This window comes from Xenopus laevis, chromosome 8S, assembly GCF_017654675.1.
Source record: "Xenopus laevis strain J_2021 chromosome 8S, Xenopus_laevis_v10.1, whole genome shotgun sequence".
Taxonomy (NCBI): Eukaryota; Metazoa; Chordata; class Amphibia; order Anura; family Pipidae; genus Xenopus; species Xenopus laevis.
Window position 1 is genome coordinate 87,050,282 of NC_054386.1, and position 13,098 is coordinate 87,063,379.

General features: G+C 40.7%; 1 protein-coding gene across 1 annotated transcript; it reads left to right on the top strand.

Moving 5' to 3' along the window:
• Window positions 1–1,202: 1,202 nt before the first annotated feature.
• XB5726464.S (provisional ortholog of ZFP36 ring finger protein like 1 S homeolog) lies at window positions 1,203–8,359 on the top strand. The gene is made up of 2 exons (XM_018233368.2): window positions 1,203–2,309; window positions 5,219–8,359. The coding sequence occupies exons 1-2, from the start codon at window positions 2,244–2,246 to the stop codon at window positions 6,146–6,148; spliced, it is 996 nt and encodes a 331-aa protein (XP_018088857.1). The 5' UTR covers window positions 1,203–2,243; the 3' UTR covers window positions 6,149–8,359.
• The last annotated feature ends 4,739 nt before the right edge of the window (window positions 8,360–13,098 follow it).

Consider the following 13,098-nt stretch of genomic DNA (forward strand, 5'->3'; position numbering starts at 1 on the left):
CTTTCAACAATGCTGCATGGTAATTCTGTTTGTTGTGACACCTGAGCAGTATTCAGCTCGGCAGATGGACATCAAGGTTCTCTGAATCTACACCATTCATCCCTATGGGAATTGGCTGCACATGTGGGTCCGGTGAGTGCACTAGCGGGTGCAGGCAACACCCCTAGGATTGAAAAGGGGGGATTCTCACGCCACACACCAATCTGGAAAACACTTAGAAACCAAATGAGCAGAATCACTCTGTGTATGATTAACCTAAAAGAGAAAGGAACAGGTAAAGTGCAGGAGGTGGATGTGTGGGTTTTAGGGTGTACCCGGCTTAAGAGTGGTGTGCAGTGCTGACAAGCAATGTTATAAAGTGGGGATGGTTAAAGATTTGGAGGTAATGAAGAGATGTGAAAAAAAGAAAAAAGGGGGCATAGGGAACACAAGGCACAGGCATCTGGAATTCAGGTTGTAGTGTAGGTCCTGCAAGGGACTGATGGAAAGACAATGAAGATGGCAGAATGGGGTTCACTGGATTATACCACCAGTGTAAAATCGACACCCCCAGCGAGTTACATGTCATTTAACATGGGTTGATCAGAATGGGTGAAAATGGGATTGATGCTGCTGTCAGTTGACAGTCTCTGCTTCTTCCAAGTTGTTGCAATCAGCAGCTGAAATTACAAAACATGAACATTATGGTGATTTAAACCTTTCATTGTATTTTCGCCAGGTTATATGTGCTTTGGGAAAAGGTGTGTTCTCTCATAATATAAGGTCAAATACAGACACATATGCTAGGATGTTGATTTATATATATATATATATATATATATATATATATATATATTTGCTAGTTATTAGTAACCAATATTATTGAACAATCAATGCAATAGAATGGCAACTGTAACACGCCTTTTGTACACTCTCTGTTTATTTGGCCACTGGGCTTATAAATCAGAGAGAGCAGACCAGTCAGTCCAGATACCAGTGAAGAGGAGCCACAGTTTCAATTTATCAGACTGTCAAAGCTGAACAATAGCAAGCCCAGGAGCCCTGATTAGCAAATGTATGGCCACCCTAAGGCCGCGATCTGAAGAGAAACATTCATGCAGCCCTGTGTTGCAGCTAGACAGTCAGGAGACACCAGAGACACCTGTGGAAATATACTACATGCTCCAAAGCAAAGAGAGGATGATGTGTATGGCAAATTGCACTCCACAATGAGCCCCCTAGAAGGATGGACCCATCAGCAGGCACAGGTTGCACTCCCAGACTTATATGTCCCTATCTGTAAGCAATATTCCCATATAGCTGAGCAAACTGTGTCCTAATATACAGAAAGGCTTTTGGACAGATTAGATAGTGTAATGAACTGCAATCATTGGTGGCACAGCTGATAACAAGCAGACAAGGGTGTTTTGTCCTTTGATATTTTCTGACAGATAGCAACAGCGGAGAAAATGCTGTGTGTTTTGTTCCATAGCACTTAGCATTTATAAGACTTTGTAACTACAGTGGAACCTCAATTTTACATCCCCTGATTTAAAGTTTTCCCTGATTTTATATTGTTGTTTTGTGGTCCCGCCTATATATTATGCATAATACATTTCCCTGATTTTACATTTTCCTGGATTTTACAGGTCCCCTGAAAACGTAAAATGTTCTACTGTAGTTACAAACTCGACTATTTGTATCAGACTGGGCCACAAGAGCTGTATTTCCCTTGCCTAATATTGACCCTGCTATTGCTGGAGAATCCCAGGAGAAACATTGGGCCCACTGAGGCTAGGACTTATAATTAGTATGAATATACATTTCATGGAATTGAAAAAATATCTTATTCCCAAATTAAGGACCCAAAAAGCCCAAGGAGCAAAACAAGGAGCACTAAATGCTGCAGCCAGATGTCCATGAAGATCCGTTCCACTGAAGCACTAACTAAGCTCTAGTGTCTGCAAGTTAACTCAGGACGGCCCACCCTTTCAAAGAGGCAAATAATCTTGCTAATGAAGAAGAGCGTAATAGGATTAACCAGCTCTTTTCAGGACCGGAATAATAGAGCATCTGTAACAAGCATCCTTCCAATGGAAAGGGCAAGTGTTAATTTGGGAGGAGCCTGCTCAAACCAAATAGAATAGTGGTTCCTTGTAGTTTTTCCACATCTAAACCATACTCTTCCCAATCAAGTGAAGCTGGTCACTGGGGAGACTACGATCTCAGGGAAGAAACTTTAAGCACCAGGAGACCAGCAGCACATGCCCAGCAACATGCTCTCTAGCCTGCTCAGCCCATTCCAGGAGATGGATACCAACTTATCCAAGGTAATGAAACTCTGACTACTTCTTGAGTCCACGGGAACTTTCCAGGGCGTTCATAGCTTTCTGTTACGCGATACACACCTCATTCAAAAGACAAATATCTCACTTATATCAGGTCTCAATCAATATGACAACAGCATATAGAAGCAGCTAACTATAATTCTATTTGTATGGCACGTGTGATTATCACAAACCAGATGCAGCAAGTTGTAGTACAGACAGGTTGGGACTGATAGACTAGAACTGCAGCAAATTGAAACCAAAAAAGTGAGTTGCTTTCTATACCTTTCTACTCCTATTGCATTCTGGGTATTGTAGTTGTACATTAATCTTGGCTGTAGGTATGTGCTAAATAAAAATAATATTACCCAACATGCACTGGGATGGCTCACTAAGTGGAAAAGACTTTAGCTAGTTTTTAGCTAGTACAAACCTGCCAAGGCTCCAAAAACTAGCCCAAATCTATACCTTGGCTAGTTTGTACTTTGGAAACCCGTCTGGGCTTGAAATCAGTAACCCAATTTGGTGGAAAAACTGCGAACCTGGCAACCCTGGCTAATTGGATTCCCAGGAGCATTATGGGAGGTGGCTTATTCTGGAACGACGTGCCAGCAGTTAGGAGGTCACGTGTGCCATCGACCTAAAGTAGATGATCGCTTTGTGAGTTCAGTCAGGCCGACTTTAGAACTTATGTAATTACTTTATGTTTTTATTTGGGGGGGGCCGACAAAGGTCTGGTTTATGTGAAATTTTACTAAAGGGTGTGGTGCATGTAATAAATATGTAGAAACTGGCCCAATGTTCCCTCTATGTCAGTGGTTCCCAAAGCCCAGCTTGATGGTCAGTTAGAATGAGACTTCAGATGAATATATATTTGCTGTTATACATATGTATAACAGCAAATACATATTCATACATGCAACCACTAAGTTCTCACAATTTATGTACCCATTTTATGAGCTACAGTGGCTCCTACTAAATGTTGAACAGGGTTTAAGACCTCACACACAAGGGACTGTCTAAAATAGATTATTTTGTTTGCTAACTTATTTTAGTACTTTCTCAGACCTTTTTTGAGCATGCCCCCAAAAGAAAAGAAAACAAACGTTGCTGCTTGGCAGGGGTACAAGTGTGAATGGGAGTGAGATGAGAACTCCACGAGCAGAGGTCATTATGTTCAGCATTGATGTGCCCAGTGTTGCAGTGCCTCTCTGATTCAGGAACTTCGGTAAAGAGAGAAAAGTTGGCCATACATGGACATATTTAAGATGCCAATTCGGTCTTTTAGACTGATTTGGAAGCTTATCTGGCCATGAATGGCTTTCTGACAGCCTCCCTGACTATGGTCGAAAATCAGCCATATATCAATCAGGCAAGTTTGATTTTCCCCTGTGATTAAGGGCCACATCCCATCTGCACCTATTACCACCAGTGGCTATGCCTTGCCCTTAGTGGGTATATCGGGGGGAAAGATCAGATTGTTTGGCCATCTCACCAAACAAGCGGATCTTCAAGTGTATGGCCACCTTAAAACTTCTAAATAACTACCCAGTAGAGCTTACAATGTTATAAGAATTTTCTCTGGGACAAGGACTGATGTGAGTGATATATACTCTGTATAGAGATGTTGGCACTATATAAATAAAGTGAACCATGGATTACTAGTAAGTAATGTTGTTTAATACTACTGGTTGCTTCTCATGGACTGATATTAAAAGCTTCTTCTGTGCATGCCTGCCTGTTAAAATAGTTACTGGTACATTTTTGTGGGGAGAAGATCTAAAGGTGGCCACAGCTGTCGATATCGGTCCTTTAGGGCTATTCCACACGGGGAGATATGCCTCGCCAGGCTTTTTCAGGCGACTGTTGAAAAGCGCATCGCCTCGTGTGGTTAGCACAGGCGTTTTTACATAGGCGCCCATACAAAACTGTCGCCTGCGCCGGTCGCGGCGACTGTCGCGGCGCTTTGTCGCCGCGACCGCAAACGCGTCGCTATCTCCCCGTGTGGACTAGCCCTTAGACAGATTCGGCAGCTTAACTGCCAGTGTATGGGGGCTTCCGACGGGTCTCCGTGATAGATATCTGGCCAAGATATCGATCAGGGAAGTTTGAGTTTTCTGGCGATCAAGGACCACATCGGCAAGTTAATGCTGTCCTCATCCTGTCGGTGCCCAGAAACTGTTTGCTGGAGTTATTCAGTCTGGTTTGCATGAACCAGATATAGAAGGTATTCATTTGGAAGAGATGTTTCTGTATAAAGTATTTACAGTGTAAGGTCCCTATCATATTAAAAAAAAACTAATTAAGGTCAAATAAACCAATGAACCTGGCACATTTATATTACATAAGCGGATTTTAGAGACTCGGATGTGGTATGTGTTTCATTCCCAATTGTTTGTTGCACAAAGTTTTTTTTTTTTTTTATGAATGCTGCATTCAAAAATTAGAAGGAACATTTCCCCAGACTCAAAACATACAGCACATTTTGCCCTTCTGTAGATTGTAATTTGGAGTGTTTCAGCTCATGTAATGTTTGTGCAACCAGGGTCATTTTGTAAGGTTTGAAAATAAATCCTGACATGGCCTTCACTCCCACCCCCCAATCATATGCAACTTTTTGGGGATCAGCTATACAGTCAGAACCTCTTTAGTTACACATGGGAGTGCCTATGAGAAAAATATATAATGAAACAAATTATTTAGTTTAGTAATAAAGTGACTATTGCCAAAAGGTGAATTTCCCCTTCAGTGATGCCACTCTTCTAGAAATGTGGCACCCCTTAAAAATATTTCAGGTATCCTATGTACTCTCTTCTTTGGGGAGTTTCACTTTACCATTAGATGTTTGGAAATGTTTCTCCTTGTATGTTTTTTTATTGAGCTCTCACCCCCATTGTTATTTCTTTTTGTAGGAATTGATGTCTCTTCTGTCTGAGAGGAGATTTAACATTAGTCCTACTGAAGAACAGGAAAGCACCTATTTGTCTTGCCCTATCAACTTAAATAAAAATGAGAAGAGTTGGAAGAAATTAACAGAATTCAGTGTTGAAACTAAGGAGAGATTATGGAACTGCAACAACCAGCTTTCTGTCCCAAGTCCCCTCTGCCGCATCCCTTTCCTAGCTGACCGCTCTGTAAGTATGATTGAAGAGAGCAAAAATCTCTTGTCTCCACCCAAGCCACTCTCTTCCCGATACAAGACTGAACTTTGCCGTACTTTCCATGAGATTGGTTCTTGCAAGTATGGCTCAAAGTGCCAATTTGCACATGGGTCTGAAGAGCTCAGAGGGCTCAACCGACACCCCAAGTACAAGACAGAGCTGTGCCAAACTTACCACACTATTGGCTTCTGCCCATATGGATCTCGCTGCCACTTTATCCACAATGCAGAAGAGCAAAGGTTCATTAAGAGTACAAAGGGCCAGTGGCGTCCACTTCTGAGGCACAGTATAAGCTGCTCAGGAATCCCTTCTTCCACTTCTTTAGATTCCCTCTTTTCATCCTCACTCTCTCCCTTTTCTGCAGCTTCTCCCACGTTTTCCCCTTCTGCGTCCATTTTTGGCTCTGGCCCATCCTCTCCGACTTCTTCTCTTGTGACACTTAATTTGGCACCTTTCTTTCGCCCAGCATCGCCCCCATCACCAGTCATACAAAGCCCCATCTCTGTAAAGGAGTTGGCCCAGCTGCCACCCTACAGGAGGTCAGAACCAAGCACTGAATGCCTCCAGGACTGTTTTTTAGATAAGGATCAAGAGATTAGTGCTTTGAAAGACTGCAAGGAGAACTGTAGCAATTCTAGTGAAGCCAAACGTCTCCCAATTTTCAGCCGCCTGTCTGATTAATGGGCGAACTTTATTCATCTTCAGACCATGCACAGAAAATGTAATTCTGGCCTTCCTTTAAATGTTAAGAACTCGGTAAACATGCACATAATTATGTTATTCCGGTAAGGATATCATAGGTGTGAAGAAAAATGTTTTAAAGAGTAAAAAAATATGTGGTAAATCTTGTGCCAAAGGCTATATCAGGGGTCCCCAACCTTTTTTACCTGTGAGCCACATTCAAATGTAAAAAAGAGTTGGGCATGAAAAATTCCATTGGGTGCCAAATAAGGGCTGTGATTGGCTATTTGGTAGCCCCTGTGTGAACTGGCAGCCTGCAAGAGGCTCTACATGGCAAAATACTTTTTATGCAATTAAAACTTGCTTTCAAGCTTAGAATTCAAAAATAATCACCTGCTTTGAGGACCCTGAGAGAAACATCCAAGGGGTTGGAGAGCAACATGTTGCTCATGTGCTACTGGTTGGGGATCACTGGGATATGTGGTCATGAGAAAAGGCATCCAAGTAATAATATCATCTATACAGGCTGTGCTAAAAAACTAATAATGACAAGCAAAGCACCAGGATCACAGACTGTGGCTATAAATATTTTGACAGTTTTAGCAAAAAATAAAAATTAAATACTAGGGAGTGAAAGAGACTTTGGGAGTGAAAGATCTGTACTCTAATGCCTGTGACTTGGTAGTCTTTTTTTGTTTGGTACAAAGCAGGGCTAATTCCAACCATGTCAAGTACTCTATTTAGTTTTACTTTTTTCCTCTCTGTCTATTCAGTACAACATCAAAATATTTGTTTGTTTAAAATGTTTTTTTACAGCCTTTATCCCCCTTCTTTACAAAATGAATTGCTTTGGTGGGTAGAGTTCTAGGAATGTGGCACTTACAGCAACTGCATAGAGCCTTCAGGTAGTAGTAACTCCTACATTTTTTCAAACTCAAAATCCTCATTGGTGTTTGTGGGAATTGAGTTAGCACCAATTATTTGCAGAAACTTTCAATTAGGGGTAGATTTATCAAGGGTCTGATTGAAAATTTTAATTCGAAATTCGAATTGTCGAATTTATCTAGGGTCAAACTGTCAAATTAGACTAGGGAGTTATTCAAATTTGAGTTTTTAAAAAGAATTCTTATTCAATTTTTGAGATTTATCTACGGTCAAACTGTCAAATTCGACTAGGGAGTTATTAAAATTTGAGTTTTTTTTAAAAAATTCTAATTCGATTTTTGAGATTTATCAAACTCTGGCCCTTTAAGAGCTCAAATTCGACTATTCGGCACCTAAAACCTGCAGAATTGCTGTTTGCAATGGTAGATGTCCAGGGGATCAGTTTGGAGTTGACAGCAGCCTTCCTGACATTAGAGTTTTTTTCGAAGAAAAAAAACTAGAATCGAGTTTTTTAAATTTGAATTGAATTCGATTTGAGTTTTCTGGTCCATTTAATTCATGCGAGTTTGAAAAATTTGATTTTTATAATAAATTTAGATTTCGAATGTATGGGAGTTTAGGGGAGTTTTTGAAAACTCGCATGAATCCGAAATTCGACCTTGGATAAATGTGCCTCTTAATATTCTTAAAGTTCTCTTAATTTGTGAAGAAATGGTGACAACAATTCACATATCCAGTGTACCTAAAGGGTAAATCAGCCTTTATACTGCAGTATACAGTGTGGGTCAATTTATTCTCTGTGTGGGGCATTTATCTGTTTCTGTGCGTAATTTTTCTGGTGGTGCTATTAATGTTTGACATTGTTACCACCCTGTGTATAGTAAGGAATGTACTGCAGATCTGCCAAATCTTCCCAAAATACTTTGCTGCACACATTCCGATTTATATATTTTTGTAGTACAGGGTTTGTAAGCATTTTCTGCTGCAAACCTCCAGATTAGGAATGAGTTGGTCCAGTAATGGTCACAGCAGTGCATCTACAGTAGGTACATGGCAATAAAGATGCTCTGTATGATGGCTGGATTGGACAGAAGTGAATTTTATAGCAGGACCCTACAAATCTATTTAATGTGATTGGCCACATATAGTGCCCATGTAGGTAAGACTCTTAGGGCAGATTTACTAAAGGACAAATTGTCGCCAGCGTCAGCTTTGGTGATGTCCCTGTGGGTGGCAATGCTGCTGAAAAGTTGCTAGTGTTATCCACTTCTCTCTTTAGTAAATCTGACGTTTAGGGGCAGATTTATTAAGGGTCGAATTTCGAAGTTAAAAAAACTTCGAAATTTGACCCTCGAATTGAAATTCCTCGACTTCGAATATCGAAGTCGAGGGATTTTTACCATATTCGATTGATCGAGCGATCAAATAGAAATCGTTCGATCGAACGATTAAATCGTTCGAATCAAACGATTTTTAACGATCGATCGAAGGATTTTTATTCGATCAAAAAAAACTTGTGGTTTGGAAGGTCCCCATAGGCTAACATTGCACTTCGGTAGCTTTAATTTGGCGAAGTATGAAGTCGAAGTTTTTTTAAAGAGACAGTACTTCGATTATCGAATGGTCGAATATTCGAATGTTTTTTACTTGGAATCGTTCGAATCGAAGTGGAATGGTCGAATATAGCCTATTCGATGGTTGAAGTACCCAAAAATGTACTTCAAAATTCGTACCATCAATCTAGCTTAGTAAATCTGCCCCTTAGAGTCCTGGGTAGGCCAGTAGGCTTTATACGCTGCAATGATTCACAGAGAAACCAGTTTACTCAACCGTTGCCTTTCTGTTCTTAATGGTTTTTGGGGTCCATCAAGTAAGAAGGATTTTCTTAATGAAATGATCATTTGGCTCTAAATGATAAAGATTAAACAATTGTAAAACTGTTTTACAGTTTAAGAAATGTACAATGAAATGTCTGTGTCGGTTGTAGTTTTAGTAAATTGTATCAATGATACACAAATGATTTATGTGTGCGGATATAAGATACAGTGAGAGATACGTATCTGGTAGAGCTGTAGAGAATAATACTGCAGATTTTACATATTTAACTCTAGTGGTCTGTAATGATACATGTCTCTGTAAATAGTGATGGGCGAATTTATTCGCCAGGCGCGAATTCGCGGCGAATTTGCGCGATTCGCGTCCAGCGAATAAATTCGCGAAACGCCCGCGAAAATTCGCCGAAAAAATTCGCCGGCGTCAAAAATTTTTTTTCCGAAAAACGTACACCGGCGTTAAAAACGGGCGCCGGCGTCAAAAACGGGCGCCGGCGTCGAAAAAACGGGCGCCGGCGTCAAAAACGAGTCGTTTCGCAAATTTTGCGCCGTTTCGCGAATTTCGCGCGAAATTCGCGAATTTTCCGGCGAAGCGAAACGGCGCAAATTCGCCCAGCACTATCTGTAAACTTAAAATTCAATGTTGCTCTGGGATATTGAGGAGAACACTATGGGAATGCAAGTACCAACCCAGTAACTGCGAGCAGTACATTCACAAGTGGCCAATCACGACCAACTTTATGGGCTATCACGAGTCCTCATTTCCCAGTGCCACTAAAAGTACAGGTATAGGAACCGTTATCCGGAAATCCGTTATCCAGAAAGCTCCGTATTAAAGGCCGTCTCCTATAGACTCCATTTTATCCAAATAATCCAAATTTTTAGAAAATGATTTTCTTTTTCTCTGTAATAATAAAACAGTAGCTTTTACTTGATCCCAACTAAGGTATAATTAATCCTTATTGGAAGCAGAACCAGCCTATTGGGTTTATTTAATGTTTACATGATTTTCTAGTAGCCTTAAGGTTGGAAGATCCAAATTATGGAAAGATCCGTTATCTGGAAAACCCCAGGTCCCGAGCATTCTGGATAAGAGGTCCCATACCTGTACCTTGTTCCTAACTAGTCAATGAGCAATATTATGCAAGCTTTACACATGTTAACTCTTGTGTAGCTTTAGACACATGGTAATGAAAAATGTATATATTTTCAACAGCTTTACTGTGTATCTGGTAGATTTAATGTGTACATGCTTTTGTTCATGTTTACAATTTTACGAGTTGTTTCTTTTTTTTTAAGTGCTTAAAACCAAAGGTCCTTCCCTTGCACTTTCACATCATCATTCTGTGTCCCTGGTTTAAGTGGGTTATGAACGTTTGCGCTGTAACATCAGTACTGTGTTTGCATGAGTTATAACTAAAATGGAAATCGCGGCTGGATGGCACTCGGATCGATTCGTTTTCCGAAGTTTCCCCGTGAGGCAACTGCGGGCGACTTCGGAAAATTAATCGATATGAGTGCCATCCCGCCGGCTATTTACATTTTAGACAGCGGAAAGGCAGGGGAGGCAGTTCGGGGAGATTAGTCGCCCGAAGAAGAGATTTGTCACCGGGCAACTAATCTCCCCGAATCTGCCTGTGTGCCCTGACCCTAAAGTGAATGTGTGGAATACTCATTAAACATAACTATTATGGGATTTTATTTTAAGCAAGTAGTCATGTTTTCTGTTCAATAAAAAAAAAAAAATCACAAATATAGACACAAATAACATTCAAACTATTATATTACTGTTTCTTCCTTTTGACCAATGTATTGTTTTTTACCTTTAGACCTTTTATTTATTTTGTGCATTTTTTTATTGAAATAAGGGCTTTATGTTTTGCTGTTTTGTGATTCTTTTTTTAAATTAGAACCATAATTTATTTTTTTACAGTTCTTCTGATTGTTTGCATCTCTGTTAATTATTTGATTTATTTAAAAAATGTACATGAAAATTTTTTTGTTCTCATTAAATCTGCCTTTCTTTTATATTTGGTTTTATATTGAGTTCTTTTGCCCAGCATCACTTTTTTTTCCATTTATCTCAATATTTTCTGCTACAAACTCTGAACAAATCCGCTCAGGTTTTGTACGCTTATTTATTTTACTGTGCAGAAAAAAATCAGATTTTCATGATTTTTTCAGATTTTTTCACTGAAAAACTCAGATTTCTTATGTTTTTTTGCCCAAAAACTTCAAGGTATTGCAAGAAACCCAACGCACATCAAAAAATCATTGGGACTTCTCCCATTGACTTTTATGCAACTCGACAGGTCTGAGATTCCGGATTTTTTGATTCTGACTTTTCCATATGAAAAATGTGTGATTTTTTAAAAGTCCGATTTTATTAAAAAAAAAAATCACGAATTTTTATGAATGTTTGCATTCGGAGTTTAGTAAATAACCACCTTAATGTGCAAAGCCAAGAAAAACCCAATGCACTCTGATGCAAACGTCAGCTAAAATAAATGTTGATTCAGGAACACTTTCCTGAGAGTCATGAAAGTGCTGTTAAAGGAGAACTAAACTCTAAAAATGGATATGGCTAGAAATGCCTTAAAGGAACAGTAACACCAAAAATTGATTGAAGTGTTTAAGTAATGAAAATATCATGTAGTGTTGTGCTGCACTGGTAAACTGATGTGTTTGCTTCAGAAACACTACTATAGTTCATATAAACAAGCTGCTGTGTAGCAATGGCGGAAATTGAAAAAAGGCTATATGGTACAGATTAACACCATTATGTTCTACAGAGCTTATCTGCTATCTGTTGTGTAACCTGAGCCTTTTCTCCTTTGAATGGCTGCCCCCATTGCTACACAGCATCTTATTTATATAAACAATAGTAGTGTTTCTGAAGCAAACACATCAGTTTTACCAGTGCAGGGCAACACTGCATTATATGTTATTACTTTCAAACCCTACTGTTTGTATTAAGGTCCTTAGACTGCAAGCTCCACTGGGCAGACACTGATGTGATGATGATTACAACAAAAGAAGGTTGCCATTTAGTTCCCCATTGATCATAATATATCCTAGTGCCATCAATTCTGGGTGTGACAATGCTAAATGTACGTGTGTCCCAGGGAACTAGCAATCTAATGAAATGCAGGCAAGCAGCTGAGAAACTGTATGATGTACGTCCCCATAACTCCACATCACTGGGTGGTAATGAATTACCCAGGAGGGAGGTTTCTGGTTATTGTTTAAGCTTTCTGCCCAATGCTTTCCAAGAAGGCTATTGTCCTCACTGCCCCTCACACTAAGCCACATGCAAACATCTGTCCCTTCCAGTGGTCAGCTTTTCACCCCCAACCCATCTGCTTTCTGTCCATCATCTATATACACTGCAAGGGGGACTGCCCTCTCACAACATCTCTTAATTGCTTAATTAGCATTGAGAGGGGTGAGGGGAAATATTGTCCAACAGAAAGAACAATGGGGGTAAGTAAGGGAATGGCTGATTATTTGCATGTAAGTGCAGAGACACACGCTGCTATTTCTGGAGCAAATTGCTTCTTCTTCAGTGACTAATCTCCCAGAACTGCCTTCCCACCTGCTAGAATTTAAATCGCCATCGGGATTACTTCGCCTTTCCAAAGTCGCCCGAAGTTTCCTCGTGAGGCAACTTACGGCGAATTAGGAAAACACGCTCAGATTTAGTCTCCCGGCAATAAATCTGCAGTTCGGGGAGTTTAGTAGACCCGAAGAATAGGAGATTTGTTGCTGGGCAACCAATCTCCCAAATCTGAGTGTGTGTCTCTGCCCTTAGGGTAAGGTCACACTGGGAGATTCGGGGAGATTTAGTTGCCCGGCGACTAATCGCCCCTTCTTTTGGGCAACTTCGGGCGACTTCGGAAAATGAAAAGCCGCGAATGCCATGCTGCAGGTGATTTCTCATTCTAGGAGGTGGAAGACAGGGGGATGCAGTTCGGAGAGATTAGTCGCCCCAAAGAAGAGGCGATTAGTCTCCCCGAATCTCCCAGTATGACCTTACCCTAAAGGTGGCCATACACGGGCCGATAAAAGCTGCCGACAGACCAAGTCGGCAGCTTATTGGCCCGTGTATGGGGGCCCCCGACGGGCTTCCCCGATTGAGATCTGGCCGAAAGTCGGATCGCGGCCGCATCTGTTCGTTGATGCGGTCCCGCGATCCGACCGCCCGTTTGGCGAACGCTAGGATCCGATCGTTGG

Excerpts from the sequence above, each read along its gene's own strand:
- XB5726464.S (XM_018233368.2), top strand. The coding sequence starts at position 2,244 with ATGCCCAGCAACATGCTCTCTAGCCTGCTCAGCCCATTCCAGGAGATG. Across the intron at positions 2,310-5,218 it reads TGGATACCAACTTATCCAAG|GAATTGATGTCTCTTCTGTC; the intron begins GTAATGAAACTC and ends TTCTTTTTGTAG.